This window comes from Achroia grisella, unplaced genomic scaffold (assembly GCF_030625045.1).
Source record: "Achroia grisella isolate CSIRO2021 unplaced genomic scaffold, CSIRO_AGI_Agris_v1 utg5290, whole genome shotgun sequence".
Taxonomy (NCBI): domain Eukaryota; kingdom Metazoa; phylum Arthropoda; class Insecta; order Lepidoptera; family Pyralidae; genus Achroia; species Achroia grisella.
This window is the reverse complement of record NW_026712918.1, coordinates 179,020-192,669: the sequence shown is the minus strand read 5'-3', so window position 1 is coordinate 192,669 and position 13,650 is coordinate 179,020. Positions and strand designations below refer to the sequence as shown.

The window sequence follows — 13,650 nt, the reverse complement described above, 5'->3', positions numbered from 1 at the left end:
AATTAAAAATAAACTTGAATTCATAATTCGAACGCATAGAATCAAAACTGAATATCGATTGGTACAAATACAATATTATCAATTTCAAATTTGAATATTTAATTCAAAATTCGAACGCATGGAATGTCGAATGGCGCGAATTCGTATGTATCAACCTAATCCGGCACTTATAGCAAAATAATTTTTGTATGAAACTGTGTATAACCACTTTTTTAGCATTGACGGTTTTATTTGTATATCGAAGCAGTCCTCGCGTCACTTATTGTTGTATTTGTATTTTTTATTCTAAATTTGTATTTAAATGTATAGTTCTTTAAAAGTACATTCTTTTATACTTCAAATTTTGTCTTGTCAATCACTTTTGCTAATTTTTATCTCCGTATTCCAAGTCCATTTCTATAGTTTTTCTTTTACCTTACGTGTATAGGTAAAAAATAAAACTACAATACTTACGAATAGAACGAAACAAGTTTCATATGAATTTGTGAATCTATTCTTTTTTATAATAATATATTAACGTTACAGATCGGTTACATAGATTCAATGTAAGTTTCGTTCACACAGGTATAGTGTTAACATTTAAAATATAGTGTTTATTAAATGTGAATGAATTGAATGAAAAAGCTAGAGTTGTGTGTAAGGATCTGTTCTAATTGTGGGACCGGTCTGTTCAGGATACGAACACTGATTAGAGTATTTGTTTTTGCAATATCATATGCTGGTGGTTACACTATTCTCCCAAATTTGAATTTAAAAATGAATCTGTATTATTGTAAACATGTATAATATTAATTTGAAAAGAATACGAGCTGAGTTTCTTATCAGTTTTTCTTAGCTTGAAATCATTCCGAACTGACGGTAGATTTGACATATCATAAGAGTCTGTAATAAACCTAACTTAACCATGAATAAAGATATTTTGAATTTAGATTTTTTTTTAATTTTGAATTATCGCTTTCTCTGCCTATCCCGTGAGGATTATAATATGAAGATATAGTTTATTTACTCAGTGGGTTCAACGAATCGCATTCCTTTATGTTTTAAAACTCGTTCAATTGCATAGCCGTTAATACTCGTAAGCGAATTATGTTTAAACGCCTCCATTATGGCCTATGACTTTAATGATTACGGCAACGATGAAAATTATAAGACATTTATAAATATTATTTCTTTTACTACGAGTTTGGGTTCCGTTATTAAAACTATAACTTCTATTTCTATAGTTTTTTTATGCTATTGAAATTGTAAATAAGCTGATACACTTACCGTCAGATGGGTGCTTGCTCGTAATTCTAAGTAGCTATATCGCCAACATTTTCACGATAATCTCAAAAGTTACTGAATATATTTTCATGTGGTTTCTATCTATGAATAGAGTGATTTCTGGGGAACGTTTTGGTATATAAATCATTAGGATTTTGTTTATATTATTTGAAATATGCGTGTGAACCCGGGGCAGGTCGCTTGTAGAATTTTATAAGACACTACGACCAGTACATATTATTCCACAATTTACAATATATAAAGCATCTCATACACAGACAATCACAAACAATCGGCTTCAATACCGATTATATGCCAATGATTTAAAGTTCAATTTACCGTGTAAGTATCATCATTTCGGATAACTCGAGCTGAAGACCCTACGTGCATGTCTCGAGGCACTCGCCTATACCTAATAACCATCAATGATCGGGCCGATTGTGAAAAATATCATTAAAAAACCATCAGCGCTCTGATGATTCGACTGTTCCCCAGATTCGTGCGGCCGGCCATCAACCGCAATCGATTCTTTATATTTTTTTTATTAAATCATCCAGAGACGTCGCTCGTGAGGCTCATTCATTTATGATGCGCGGTTTTCGTTGTTCGTTTTCGCTACTGGCGACATTTTTTTTTCTGACAAACGATTATGTCAACGGTAAAAGAGAGCACTGCTTTAGATTTGTTGATAGCCAGTTACAAATGAAAACTAAACAATAATAATGAACCTTATTATCAATAGTATAAAACTTATAATTCCAAGTAACGATTAAGTAATGCTTGAATGGATTTATCGACTTTAGCATTACCATTTTGATGGAGTCCGGAAATTTGAAATAATCTATGCTGATAATCGAACTAACGGATCGATAGATCCCGCCCACCGATAGTAGTAGGGGGAGTGGCGCAAATCGAATTAGCGAGACCGATGAATCGATTAGCGTCGAACGTATCGACAAAAAACACGATTAGCCCCAAATCATCGACAGCCGAAAAAAGGTAACAACCGACGGTTAATGGTGGTTTTTGTTCGAAATTCGAAGATTTGAATTCGTAATTTCCAACCGCAAGCGTTCGAATCATTTGTCAGTGACAATTTTTTGGTATGCAATCGATTTTTAAATACAGGTTAAGGTTTTTGTTCCGTTGCGCACTATTCCACATTTTTGGCTGAACGCTGTACGGTTTTTGCGAGCGAATAAGATAATTATGGCGCGAAAATTAAAAAATAATTGTATTTAGCGTTAGTTAGACAAAAAGTCGAGTGGCTTCCTTTTGAGTCGTTAGACGTCCTTGCTGCGTCACTAGTCCAGAATTGACACGGGCATGGGAAAGCGCGCGATTTTTTTGCTCGAAACGGGACACATTCTTCGGGACATCAAGGCTGTGGGAACCGATTGCATTCCGCTCGCTCCCGTAGGGAAATGCGCTTTTTTACGATTCGAACCGATACGATCGGCCGATGAATTGAGGCGATTAATTACGGCCTCGAAATCCGAATGTTTGCGGTGACGTCGGCCACTCCTAATTAACGTCGCCGGTACATTTCATTAGGAAATTTAATCGTTTCTAGAGCTTAAATTTTTTATACTCTCCGATAGAATAAAAGAATGTAAGATGAGACCTATAAAGAGTTTATAATGCTATAAATAAGACGAAGTTTAGAGACAGTAAGTAACATGAATCAGCTGTGAGCTGTCAGCGCTACGAGCGCTTATTTGCTATTAAGAAGTTAAGACGAATTTAGGTGTATAGGTATAATCATGGTGGATTACAGAGTGTAAACCTGAGCACTAGCTGAATATGAAAACGGAAAATACTACCATGATTCATACATGTATATCGTACGAGTATTTCTATATGTAACATCGCTCGATTCATACCGGATGACTTTTGTTAACGTTCTTAGAAAATTGGAGCACATACGCTGTATGAAGTAATCTTACCTTAATAATATTATAAACGCGATAGTTTGTAAGTATGCATGTTTGTTACTCTTTCACACAAAAACTACTGAACGGATTTTGTTGAAACTTCACAGTAATATAGCGTATACATCAGAATAACATATAGGCTGTAATTTAGAAACATATTATGTAAATTAGGCGAAATATAATGATAAACGTCATGTAACGAAGTTGTGCGAGTCAAATAATAAATACCAGATTGAGAAATTGATAAAATTTGTCTACTGTTTCACTGAGGCTTGTGTTACATAGAGCAAATTTTTGTATTTTCTTTTATAACTGAATCTCAAATAAGATGAAGTTGATGGTGCACTTGATTCTAAGTTTCGACGTTATGTGTCAGTCGTTGTACAATATAGAATTCTCAGTTAGAATTTTGAATTTCGAACTGAGAATTCTATATTGATATTAGACTCAATCGACGAAAATCAGGTGAAGTTGATGGTCCACTTGTTTGCTTCGACGTCATGTGTCGGCCGTTGTATAACACGAGAATTTTGGCGCGAATTTCGTAAACTGAATTCGAATTTTGAATTTCGAACTGAGAATTCTATATTGATATTAGACTCAATCGACGAAAATAAGGCGAAATTGATGGTCCACTTGTTTGTTTCGACGTCATGTGTCGGCCGATGTATCTTGCTCGTGCGAATTTTGTAATTCGAATTTCGAATTCTATACCGATATTAGATTCAATCGATTATCGAACTAATCGATAATTTCCTGCACCCGTTCCATTATACGCGTAATAAAGTCCCGAGCGCTCAGAATTTTATAGTTGTTAATTGTTAGTTTTATTATGCGACTTCTTTGAATCAGCCCTTGCGGTTGTTAAATATAGTTTTAAACGACGTCTCCGCTCGTGATGGGTGGCTAATGGTCAATGCGGGATTTATAACTATTGGTTTTGATGGTATTGTGATTGTATAAGTTTTACTGTCGCGAGAAATGACGATTGATCATTCGAATGCCGGTACGAGTATGGTGGAATAGTGTAATTAGAAACTTAATCGATTTAATCTGTGCTCTTTTTTTTATAACCACTAGTTACATGCTATGGCTTTAGCTGTACGAAACTTGTAATTTTTCATAGTAATGAGAATTTCAGTATATTTTTCTTAGTTTGCTACACTTTGATAATTCAGTCAGTCAGATAGAACCTCTATGTATATATAATTAAATTTTTGTTTTATTTCTGGGTAGTTTGTGTGTGCCCTAAGGTTGCCGTCGGGTATCTTCATCAATCAATGCATTATTGAATGATCTATTTAAAAAAAAATGTCGAACAACGGACTCTACTACGGAATATCACTTTCTTGTTCACTACTGTTTAATATTACATGACAAATTATGGTGTCAAACGTTTGTATTATATTAATTTTATACTTCAGATGTAGAATTGTCGTATAAAATAATATTGTTTGATTACCATAAGGGTTTCATTTGACCAGTCTATTAATTAACTAATACTTATATTACATAGCTTTGCTGGTAGTTTGGTTTATTTACAATAAAACATCGTTTATCAAATAAACTTTATTTTATGAAATACACATAATATAGTGTATACAACACTAGTTGTCAAATAAATAATTTATTCATACATTTTATTATTTATTCAGTCCGCGATTGGTACTATATTTATGGAGCAATAAAACATAAAACATAAATAAAATAAACGTTCACAAAACACAATAATTTGTAGAGAAGCACTAGGTATAACAGGGTAAGGAATTAATCGATAACTGCATAGCGAGGCACGGCATATGTAAATTTGAATACGCTTTTTAATCAATGTAAAGGCTTAGTGGGTACTTGGTTTATAACAAACAATACTATCGGGACACAACATTCAAATGTGTTGTATCGGACGGACGCATCGGCGACCCTTCGGTTCCTTGTACGCGAATGAATATTTATTTCGCATAGTTTATAACCAACTTCTATTGTTCATAATTTGTCGTTCACTTGTATCGTTCGAATACAACATGCCATTCGTTTTGGCTCCGACCGCATAGAATACCAGCCTCTGTTCTGATTCAATATTAATTTGAATTTAGAAATGTGTATTCGAATTTGAATTCAAAAATGAATTTACATTATTGTAAACTTGTATAACATTTATTTGAAAAGAATACGAGCTGAGTTTCTTGTCAGATCCGATTCAGAAATCATTCCGAACTGACGGTAGATTGGACATATCATAAAAGTCTGTAATAGACCTACATGAATAAAGATACTTTGAATTTGAATTTGAATTCTGGAATATCCAACCGTATAGAATACCAACCAACTCTTCTGATTCAATATTAATTTGAATTTCGAAATATGTATTGGAATTTTAATTCTTTTGATATATTCAACCACAAAATTATATTGAGTCATACAGAATATCAACCGGTAGTATTCATTATAGTTTTGAATTTCGAAAATGTATTCTAATTTTAAATTCATGATTAACATTCTATAATTTATTGTAATTTTTAATTATGAAAATTAAAATTATATTTGATATTGGAATTTACGATATTAGTTAATCGGTTTTTATGTCTCTTACAATGTGTATTGTTAGAATGCAATATTCCAGTATTTATTTTAAAATAATCAACAGAATAGATACAATACCAAACTACGTTGAGTTTCAAATTTCGAACGTAATTTTGAAATACGTAACTCACGATTCTTACATTACTAATTTATTTGCTATTAATGTTTTCTATTTATCTTTAAATTAAAAGAACGGCATCGTATTAATCGTAACGATTATTCGATTTAATCGAGTCGCGTTCTCGAATGTGCTATAATTGACTTATCGTTGACACGTGACAGGTGCGGGGAAGTCGAATGTCATAGATCGAATCATTATCGGGGATTATTAGAACATGTAATTTTATTTGTATGCAAATTGTGTTTCTAGCTATCGGTAATTTTGTTAGCGGGTACAGTCGTCTGTATTAATATGAGTACATGTTTTTATACATTTATGAAGATTAAATATGAAATTTATTACAAGCATAAATTTAACTGAATTTAAATAAGAAACTTAATAATAGTGTAGGCGAAAGAACTTATATATTTTATTACATTTTAATATATATGTTTTTATAATATATATTTTTTACTTGCTTTTACTTTTGTGTTCATATAAATTTTAATACATATGTTTTTATAATATATATTTTTTACTTGCTTTTACTTTTGTGTTCATATAAAAAGATACGTGTCCACTGAAAGTGTTAGGCTATTTTAATATTAGAACACTTATTTCTTTTAATAAAAAAAATGGTATATACCACTCCGATGAAGTCACGTGTAAAAGCTAGTATAGAATATAAGTTAAAACAATGTAATAAAAAATGCTTCCAGTAGGTAAATACGTTTCGTATCAAGCATGGGTGACACGCTCAGTGAGAACATTCAAATTTAACATGACAAGGTGCAAACAAAAAATCTAATGAATTGGCATTTACATAACAAATAGAGATAACAAACCACTCGCATGATACATGAAGTAAGAAAAAAGAAACAGAAAATCTATGCTCATAATTCTGCGAGTGCAATAATGGCGAATAGATACAAATCGATGTCGTAATGTAATACAATACGATTGCTCGATTACGACGGACGCCGATCAGATATTAACATATAGAACAATGGCGAATGATTGTTCATGTTCATGATCTAATCCACAGAGTAGGTGGAGCAATAGAAGCGACACGCGATTATACCTCACTCAATGTTGACAGAAAAAAAAGTTCTCGCAAAAGACGTAAAATATATTACGCGTTTTGAAAGAAAAACTTGAGTTTTTATAAATCTTGTTCGATTTGATTTTCAAATTTATATAAATAATAAACAAAAAATTATTCATTCAATTTATTTTATTTTAGCAACGACTAAAACTATTTAGTTATATTTATCGATGATTATTAGAACATGTAAATATATTTGGATACATAATATCAGAAAAAAAGTAAATTACATATGTAATACTTGTAAAAGACGCCAAAATTATTGTGTGTTTTAAAGGAAACAGGAATTATAAATTTTTGTTCTATTAGAATTACAAATTTATTCACAATTTTTAAATTAAGAACACAAAATAAATTCTTTTGATTTATTTAATTTTAAACAACGACTAATTAATGCTGTATAGCAACTTATCGATGTACGACGTCGATATCACGTGGGTTGTTATTGATTCGATTGAAAAATATTTAAATTTAAATTTAGAACACGAAATAGAAATTCTTATGACAAAAACTAGAGCAGTTTGTGAACGTATCGAATTGTAATATCGATATAATTTGATAAATTTAGTAATAATTTATATAATAAATAAAAAATTGAATTGCTATTATTGATAATTAAGAGATATATAGATTTCAGTTTCAATTAAAATTAAATTACAGTCCAAAGTTAGAGTTGTAATTAGAATGATCGGAATCACAGTTTGAATCGATTTCTCATCACTTTGTCTTTATATGCGATTCAGATATTACCATACGAGACAATAGTTAGTTTAAACAATATAGGTAATTGTTGTGTGCCGATTGTGCGATAGAAATCGGTTCGACTAATTTGTGCCCCGGTCGGGACCTGCGGGTTAGGTGCGGTTAATTGCACATATAATGTGAAACTATTAATTGATTTTGTCCTTCTATTGTATAGGTTTATTATGGTTACCATTGAATTTAATATCTAAATGATGGTATTAGTTCAGTTTAAGTATATATGATATAGAGTTTAAGACAATCTTCTTACTAATATTTTAAATGCTAAAGTTTGTGAATATGGATGGATGTTTGTTACGCTTTTACGCTAAAATGACTGATTTTGATGTAATTTTACAGTAATATAGCTTATACATTAGAATAACACATAGGCTATAAATTTCATACGGGTGAAACCGGGGGCATAGCTAGTTATTTATATATGTTAGATATAATATATGAAAAATATTCTACAATTGATTGTAGAATATTTTTCAAGGTTTCGTAGCTATATTTCTAATTGACTTAGATATATATGTGACATAAAATTGAGTATTTTTTTTATTTACTCAAAGGTTTACTAATTAAATTCAATAGTAGCCGAATATGATTAAATTATTGTAGTAGGTAGGTATTCTTAACTGTTGAACTATCACCATTAAGTACCTGTCGACTTTACTCACTTTGGTTTACAAGAGTTCGTGTGTTGTACAACAAAACTCACCTGTTGCCAGAACTGCGCAAGTAGATATATCCTTTCTTTCTTGAAGAGCCAGTCCATCGAGTGCATAGCTTGCACCTCCGCCTCAGGTGCGGCGGGCAGACTAGCCGCGCCCGTCGGGTGCATCCGGACGCGCGCGCTCACGCTCCTACACCCGCCTCATGACACGATCACCTGCGCACCGCGCGTTCCACATTCGAATTCACCACCCAACATTTTAGTATTCGAAATTCAAAACTAATTGTTTTCTTAGCTGCCAGTGCGCTCCAATCGACCGTTACCAGTCAGTGTAATCGATTGTTCTTTATTCAGTGATCGCGTGTCATGAAAGATTTTTTTATTCTTTGTTCAGTTTTCGATGTTTCTTATTGTGTTGCGCCCCTGTTCTACCTGAAACAGAAAAAGGCAGTATTGAAAGGGGAAGTTTACCATCGATTCCATTGTCGGCAGACAATCGGCCACTTGGCATTTTCGTGTCGAAACTAATTTGGTTATGCCAGGGTTTGATGTTCAGAGCGATAGTGGAGGCGAAAGAAAATTGACAGGTTCGTGAAAAAATGCCGCTCGTAGCGAACATTACCACATTAGAGACTGACTCGGCGATACGCCCATCGCAAACATAAAATAGGTATATTATAACGATTACGATTACGATTGGCGATGGCTATATCGATAACTCGATTACTTACTTAATTTAATTTGAATTAATAACAGTCGTTATTACTTACTACGAAAACTTTCTTTCACTCTACATAAATCCGCTATTCGATTCTCAGGCAGAATAATTAAAACGAATTGATATAAAGTCTCGTACTAAATCTAAAATAGTTTTACATAATATTATCGATATATTAGTAACAGCACTTTCGGTAGCTGAACGAATTATACAAATAGTGATAAAAGAGGCAAGAATTCGTCTGTACACACCGAAACAGCTAAAAACTTAGTTATCGCCACCTTAAAACAAAGAGCTGTAAACCGCGACTTGTAAATTTTAAGCCGAGCCTACAAGTTATAAGCTGGTAGCGGACTGTTTTGATTTTTATTATTAGTACCTACAAGATATGTTGATGAAGTTCTTTTGTTTTTAATTTCAATACAAAAAAGTGTTTTATTATAGATATTATAATAGGTGCTTCTGGAACAATCAGTTAATTTTTTTTTAATGAAAGGTATTGTAATTATATGTACATATGTATGATTAACTGATTTAAAATCTTTGTATTTTTTTTAATAATATGATTATTCATAAAAGCATTAGAAAAGACAAATCTATCTTTTTTATTTTAAAGGATGCAATAAAATTTTTAATATAATAAAATTTTAGTATTTTTTATAACAAACGCAAAAATCTCACATATACACATCTCACATCTTGCATAGTCTTCCTGGAAGACAATTCAAGGACTATGCAGCTATATAAAAAAAATGTTTACATTGTATTATGAGGTCACCGCGTCGCTACCGCTCATTACTTGGGCGGCATATAAGGTGGCGGCCGGTGGGGTTGAAACTGTGAATTACTGGCGTGTCAATCAATAAACATGATAAGTGCGGGTGTTTCGTGCGCCGATATGCAAACAGGATTACACGGCCGCACGGAACGCCTTGGATCGATTCGTTCGTACTCGATGCCTGCTATCGATATATCCACTGCCCACTCTAATTACGACGACCTAATTTTTTAACGGATTCTAAATTTAAAATTTTATTCATGAAGTTTTTGTTTCCTTTGCTATTATGCAAATGGCCAGTATTATTGTGATTCTTTTACTTTTCAATTCCAAACAAATATTTAACAATTTCATAATGTTTATAGTGTTGAATTTTATAATTATTTAGGTCATGGTAAAAGTTATTTAACTTTTTATAGTGAATGAGTCATTCAGTATAATGAAAATACGGACATGTACAAATTATTCCCACTTCATACGGCTTTAGTATTAGTTAATATTCATTAGCAGGGGGTGGCCAGATGCGATAGATAAGGCTCGACCACACGAGCCTATTAACGCATTGATATTGCCGACCGAATATATTAACTGTCTAACGTCGGTTAAACAAATCTACGGAATGTTTGAAATGTAGATTGAGACTTCATGAAGTAGTTTTCCTTTGCCTTCCTTATTTTTTTTTTCACATAATTTTCAAACACCCAACTCTACCAGTGAAATTCATGTTCTTTAAATAAATTTAAAAAAGAGGACAATCCAAAAATCGAATGTCTTGGATTTGTAGACTTGGTATAATTTGTATTGGTAGCGTGTTGTAATGTTACATGTTCTGCATCTGAATTTCAACTCAATGTTAGTTGTAATAGGGATGATTGTGTTTGTATTCTTGGTTTGTCAATCGGCAGCCGTAAGTTTGTTATCGATAGTGATCTTGCGGAAGCGGTCGCGTGCGCGTCGCCAGTTCACCCGACTCTCCCGCTCTATTAACGGTTTTAACAACTTTATTTTTCGGCAATACGAATATGTCTTACAATATAAAATATAAATCGTTTGAAATTACCTGAGAATTAGAATTGTAAATTTGTCGTGTGGCTAAGTGGCTCGTGTTCCGTGCACCCTGTCTATCGAGTGGAAAGCGGCAGTAATTGAAATTATTCCTAAGGACAGCGGTGAAATTATGCAGTTGTTGTGTGACGATGTATTGTGAAGTCGAAATGGAGCGGAGCCAAAAAATACATGTCACACCATGTTGATTCACTCATATTAAATGTTTTTATAATGTAACCTATTTTTAATATTTTACGATTACTAAGATAATCGTTGATTTATTTACATATCAAGCGACATCGATAAACATTAAACTCATAAAATTAAAGTTAAAGAGTGACAGGTGCTCGACAATAACAGAGTCGACACGGCCGCAAACATTTTTATCACAGTCGTAAATACAACAAAACTGTAAGATTGCCCTCACACGCGTAAAACTTTATAAACACCAATGGCATAATCGTATACTGTTACATTTGTAAATGAACGTGTCATTCTTAATACAAGCGAGGAGAGCGCATTTTGTTTTGATTTCGAATATCGAACGTGCAACCGTCAGATTGTCGCGAAACAAAAGCCGATAGCGAACAGTAGTAAAATCTATCGTGCATTGAAAAAGAGGTTCGTGACAGAAAAGTTCGGTGGTTCCCTTTCAATCGATGCCATTTAGCCCGGCATACCATTTTACTGCTTACACTCTAACCTAATTATTCATATTCATGCAACTCTAGTATTAGACACAACTATTCCAATGAATAATGTTCGACTATCATTTCAGTTATATTTCATAAAAGTAAAATCATGTAGTGTCATCGACCTTTGACAACTTGATTGGAAGATAAACGAAACGCCAACAAAGTATCGAATGCACCATAAAGAAAGATTCGGAATTCAAAAATTGGAATCCGCAACACGAGCATTCGAACGTCGTTGAATCGTTCCATTTTTAAATATCTTCCCTCGTGTATTTCTTCCTCGTTTTGCAGCCATAGACTCGTTATCGACACGGAACTTTGCTAGATATTAGTCGTATTGTCTTTTTCGATTTGCTAAATCTGTTGCGGTACCTCGTTTGTGCTCTTTGAACTGCACTCGACGTTCGGAAATTTGATTATTTCACTGCTGTTCTTTGATTGATGGATTTTCGTTGGTTTTTATTCCCGTGCTCTTTGTTATTGGATGCGAGTGGTTTCCGAACGTGTGCTAAGTGAGTTTATCGATAAATGTTGTTACTTTTTCAATTCTAATTCGATTTGATAACATCGTAGGCTTTTATAGTTAATGGTTTTGGTATGCAATAACAGGGTAAATAAATTGTCAAATTCAATTTAGTGTCGTGATGGAGACACGTTTGAACGTGCAACTATCACGATAATGGTCTACATTATCGATACAATTGATTAGGGAGGCTCGCGTGGCCGTCATGTTTTATTTATCGAGCAGCAGGTGCGTAACTCACATTTTAACGTTTCTTAGTGTTGTACGATTTTATATGTGTATAATAATCAATTATAATTTCTTATTGAATTGGGTACATAATAAGATATTATAAGAACTAAATATTATTTATATAGTATTTGTCCGTTGAATGATGGATGGAGTCTTGTTTATGGTCAGGAATCCAGTAAAATTTATACAATAGTGTAGTGTAGTTAAATATATTTATTTATTTTATTTGTTTATTAATACTTTAATGCACAAATACATAAATAAAGGTGCACATGGCGGAGTTAACACCTAGAGGCATTTTCTCTCAGTCAACCATTGGGCAAACAGAGATTCATGTAGGCGGTGCATTAAAAAAAATATATAACTAGTAAACAATACAAATAGCAATACAGAGTAATGAAATTATCAGATACAAGACTAAAACACGCGATATATTTATATTACATATCTATACTATATAATAATATATATAATACTAGATGTCCCGGCAAACGTTGTTTTGCCTTAAAATAAAAAAAAAAAATTTAGGGATGGACTACCCCTAACATTTAGGGGGATGAAAATTAGATGTTGGCCGATTCTCAGACCTACTCAATACGCTCACAAAATTTCATGAGAATCGGTCAAGCCGTTTCGGAGGAGTATGGGAACGAAAACTGTGACACGAGAATTTTATATATAAGATTATAAAGCTGAAGAGTTTATATGTTTGTTTGAACGCGCTAATCTCAGGAACTACTGATTGGAATTGAAAAATTCTTTTTGTGTTGGATAGTCCTCGAGGAAGGCTTTAAGCTGTATAACATTACGCTACAACCAATAGGAGTGGCGCTGCAATGAAAAATGCTAAAGGGAAATGAAACGCAGACGAAGTTGCGCGGGTCAGCTAGTATATGTATATTTACGGTCAATAAGATTTTAATTATAACCAATTCTTCACATGTTTTTTTTAATTTAGGCTTTTAATTTTAATTAGGGATGTACCAAGACATTATAGTAGTCGATGACAAAAATAAACTCAATCGATAAAAATGAATCACTCACTGCCACCGTTATTCCCACTCTAGAGTTTTTTGTGCGTTCATTAATTACTTAATTATGTCAACTCACACTGTTTTAAGAGTGAAATGTATTATAAATTACCATTACAGCACCGTGGGGTGCGTCGTGACTATTTTTTGTAGCGAGTTCAATGAGTTTTTGTTCAGTTTTATTGGTATAACGACGAGCCCATAGATTCGCTTGTCAACAATTTG

At 32.9% G+C, this 13,650-nt stretch overlaps 1 protein-coding gene across 4 annotated transcripts in view; it reads right to left on the bottom strand.

The window, feature by feature from the left end:
- LOC131847399 (homeobox protein cut-like) overlaps positions 1-13,650 on the bottom strand; it is a 204,487-nt gene that overhangs the window by 176,142 nt on the left and 14,695 nt on the right. For all 4 annotated transcript variants that reach the window (XM_059196973.1, XM_059196974.1, XM_059196976.1 and 1 more), the window contains exon 2: positions 8,448-8,834. In XM_059196973.1, coding sequence (XP_059052956.1) covers positions 8,448-8,570 — 123 coding nt within the window. In that variant the 5' untranslated portion in view covers positions 8,571-8,834. The remainder of the gene's footprint in view (positions 1-8,447; positions 8,835-13,650) is intronic.